Below are 2524 nucleotides of genomic sequence, written 5' to 3' on the forward strand. Positions count from 1 at the left end.
TCTCAGACTCAGACTTTCAGACTCAACCTCTCAGACTCAGACTTTCAGACTCAACCTTTCAGACTCAACCTTTCAGACTAAGACTTTCAGACTCAACCTTTCAGACTCAGACTTTCAGACTCAACCTCTCAGACTCAGACTTTCAGACTCAGACTCGGCTTTTCAGACTCAGACTTTCAGACTAAGACTTTCAGACTCAACCTTTCAGACTCAGACTTTCAGACTCAACCTTTCAGACTCAGACTTTCAGACTCAGACTTTCGGACTCAGACTTTCAGACTCAGACTTTCAGACTCATCTTCTCAGACTCAGCCTCTCGCTTTTCTTCGTGCTTTTGTTGTGAAGGTTTCACACAGGAAGTCGTGTTGTAGTCGCGACAGCTTCCGGAAGTTCCTCTCTCCTCTGCAGCTGAATCCAGTGCAGCTCGACAGGGACGCCTTTTACACTGCTCGGTGAGTTAAATTTGACTAGAAAGCAAACAAGTAAAAACAGGTTGAATATATTTGCTTACAGTCCAACTTAGCACTTTTCTCAGCACTTTCCTCCGCTTGTTTACCAACTGAAACTGACGTTGTACCTGCGCTGTCTTCGTTAGCTATCATCGTGGTTTATAACGCAGACAGTTTCATAGCTGTTATTTTTATGTGAAACCTCTCTTTAGGAATGTAAATTATTGACAGTAAAGCTTTATTTTAACCTAGATAGTTAGCGTTGTTTGAGACCAGTTCATCAAAATGTGGAGAACAACTGACCATTGCACATAAAGGTATAAAAACATCAGCTGAATAGTAATTCTCCTCTCAGATCTGCTGGTTTATAACAGGTGACTTGTCCCTCTGCCACTGTGTGATCACAGCTTCTGTGATAGGCAGGTAACTGTGTGCAAATTCCTTTCATTCCGTGTTTCTCTCAGATTTCTGGCTGATTAGGGAAGGCAGTGATACCATGTGGAAGTCACATGAACGACGAGGATGAGGCATAAACAAGGGGGCAGCTTGACAAGCGAGCCGCTGCACAGTGTCTGCCGTACAGAGGGGGTTTGCTGCTTGTACCAAGGCCTTGCACAAGCAGCCCCCTGTGTCCCTCCATCCTGAACATTTACGATGAACAGCACTACTCAGACCCCTGCCATCATAGATGGGAGTGCGACAGTCGGCTATGTGCTGGTGCCCTTCCTCCTGATAACTGTGGCTGGAATTGCTGCAGCTGTGGTAAGTTGTTGGTTGGACTAGATGGGACAGGATGACCTGCTGGGAGAGACACAACTCTGCAATGTCAGAGAGCTCTGCAGTAATGCAACTTATTTATTACTGCACATCAAATAAAGAGAGATTTAATAACATGTTGTGTATGTAACGTTTTTCGTTTGATTTCTTCCAGATTATGTATATACGTAGGAAGAGGAGGTGAGACGGAGACACTGATCTGTTTGATGCTGCACTTTTAAACTTGATTACCTCATTTCTGTGACTCAATTTGACTCTTTAAATCAATCATTTCATCATGTTCCTTAGAGTTGACAGACTTCGTCATCAGCTGTTACCGGTTTACACTTATGATCCCTCAGAGGAACTTAATGAGGCAGAACAAGAAATACTGTGGAGAGAAGAAGACACAAGGGTAAGATGCACCTGTGCATTGTGCATCTTTGAACATCACTGCCTGAATGCTGAACATCAGCAAGATTTCTTTTTTTTTGTTTGTTTTGCTTTGCATCAGATCAGAGTGGCAATGTTTTCCAGTCATGTACTATTTAGCATGAGCTATTATTTAACATGACATAATAAATACTAGACAGACAACTAACCACTTATCCCCCAAAAGGTGTGAAAACATCCCCATTGCCATGCTTTTCTCACGTTTCTTTATAAGTGTGGTTGTTATTGCAGCATTTAGTTTTCAAGCTTAATAGTTCCTCATTTTGTTGGGGCCTTCCTCTCACATGTAGACCTTAGCTGAAAGAAGTGCTGTATAAATAGACGTTATGTTGCAATGCATATTTTTTTCAAGCCTCAAAACCCTGTCATTTCTTACAAGAGCACATTTACAAACTTTCTTTCTGTACAGGATTGTGGCAAATATAGAAAAGTAAAGAAAAAAGAAAAAAATGGGACCTTTTACATACATGTGATGCACATATTTACAATAATCTCCCTATAAGAAGTCACAATAATTGAAATAAAATAATTTCAGTTCAGAAATACAGTAATCCCAGAATGATACCAGGAAAAAAACAAACATGCCTTCCCTTTGCCTCACTGCCAGTCTGAGTAAACCGTAGAGAGTCCGTTATTTAGTTTACACAACTCTTATTTCTTCCAAAGCATTATCATTCCTTCAGGTTGCATTTAGTAATAATAATAATACTTATTCTAAAGTCATGTAAAGAGTCTGAAAGAACTCTAGGTGGCAGTGTTGATTGTGTCCAAAGGGTTTTTTCTTTAAAGGCAGGATGCAAATAATCTAAATCAGAAAAAACACTTTTATAAAATATTTATGTATATATATATATATATATATATAT

The 2524-nt window shown here is 40.0% G+C and overlaps 1 protein-coding gene across 1 annotated transcript in view; it reads left to right on the plus strand.

Annotated features, from left to right (window-relative positions):
• The first annotated feature begins 375 nt into the window (after positions 1 to 375).
• The window catches only part of smim29 (small integral membrane protein 29), a 9305-nt gene continuing 7156 nt past the window's right edge, over positions 376 to 2524 (plus strand). The window contains exons 1-4 of the mRNA XM_079238739.1: positions 376 to 452; positions 914 to 1211; positions 1381 to 1406; positions 1515 to 1620. Of these exons, the coding sequence (XP_079094865.1) occupies positions 1104 to 1211; positions 1381 to 1406; positions 1515 to 1620 (240 nt within the window). The 5' untranslated portion in view covers positions 376 to 452; positions 914 to 1103. The remainder of the gene's footprint in view (positions 453 to 913; positions 1212 to 1380; positions 1407 to 1514; positions 1621 to 2524) is intronic.

The sequence above is a fragment of the Telmatherina bonti genome (assembly GCF_933228915.1).
Source record: "Telmatherina bonti genome assembly, chromosome: 4".
Taxonomy (NCBI): Eukaryota; Metazoa; Chordata; class Actinopteri; order Atheriniformes; family Telmatherinidae; genus Telmatherina; species Telmatherina bonti.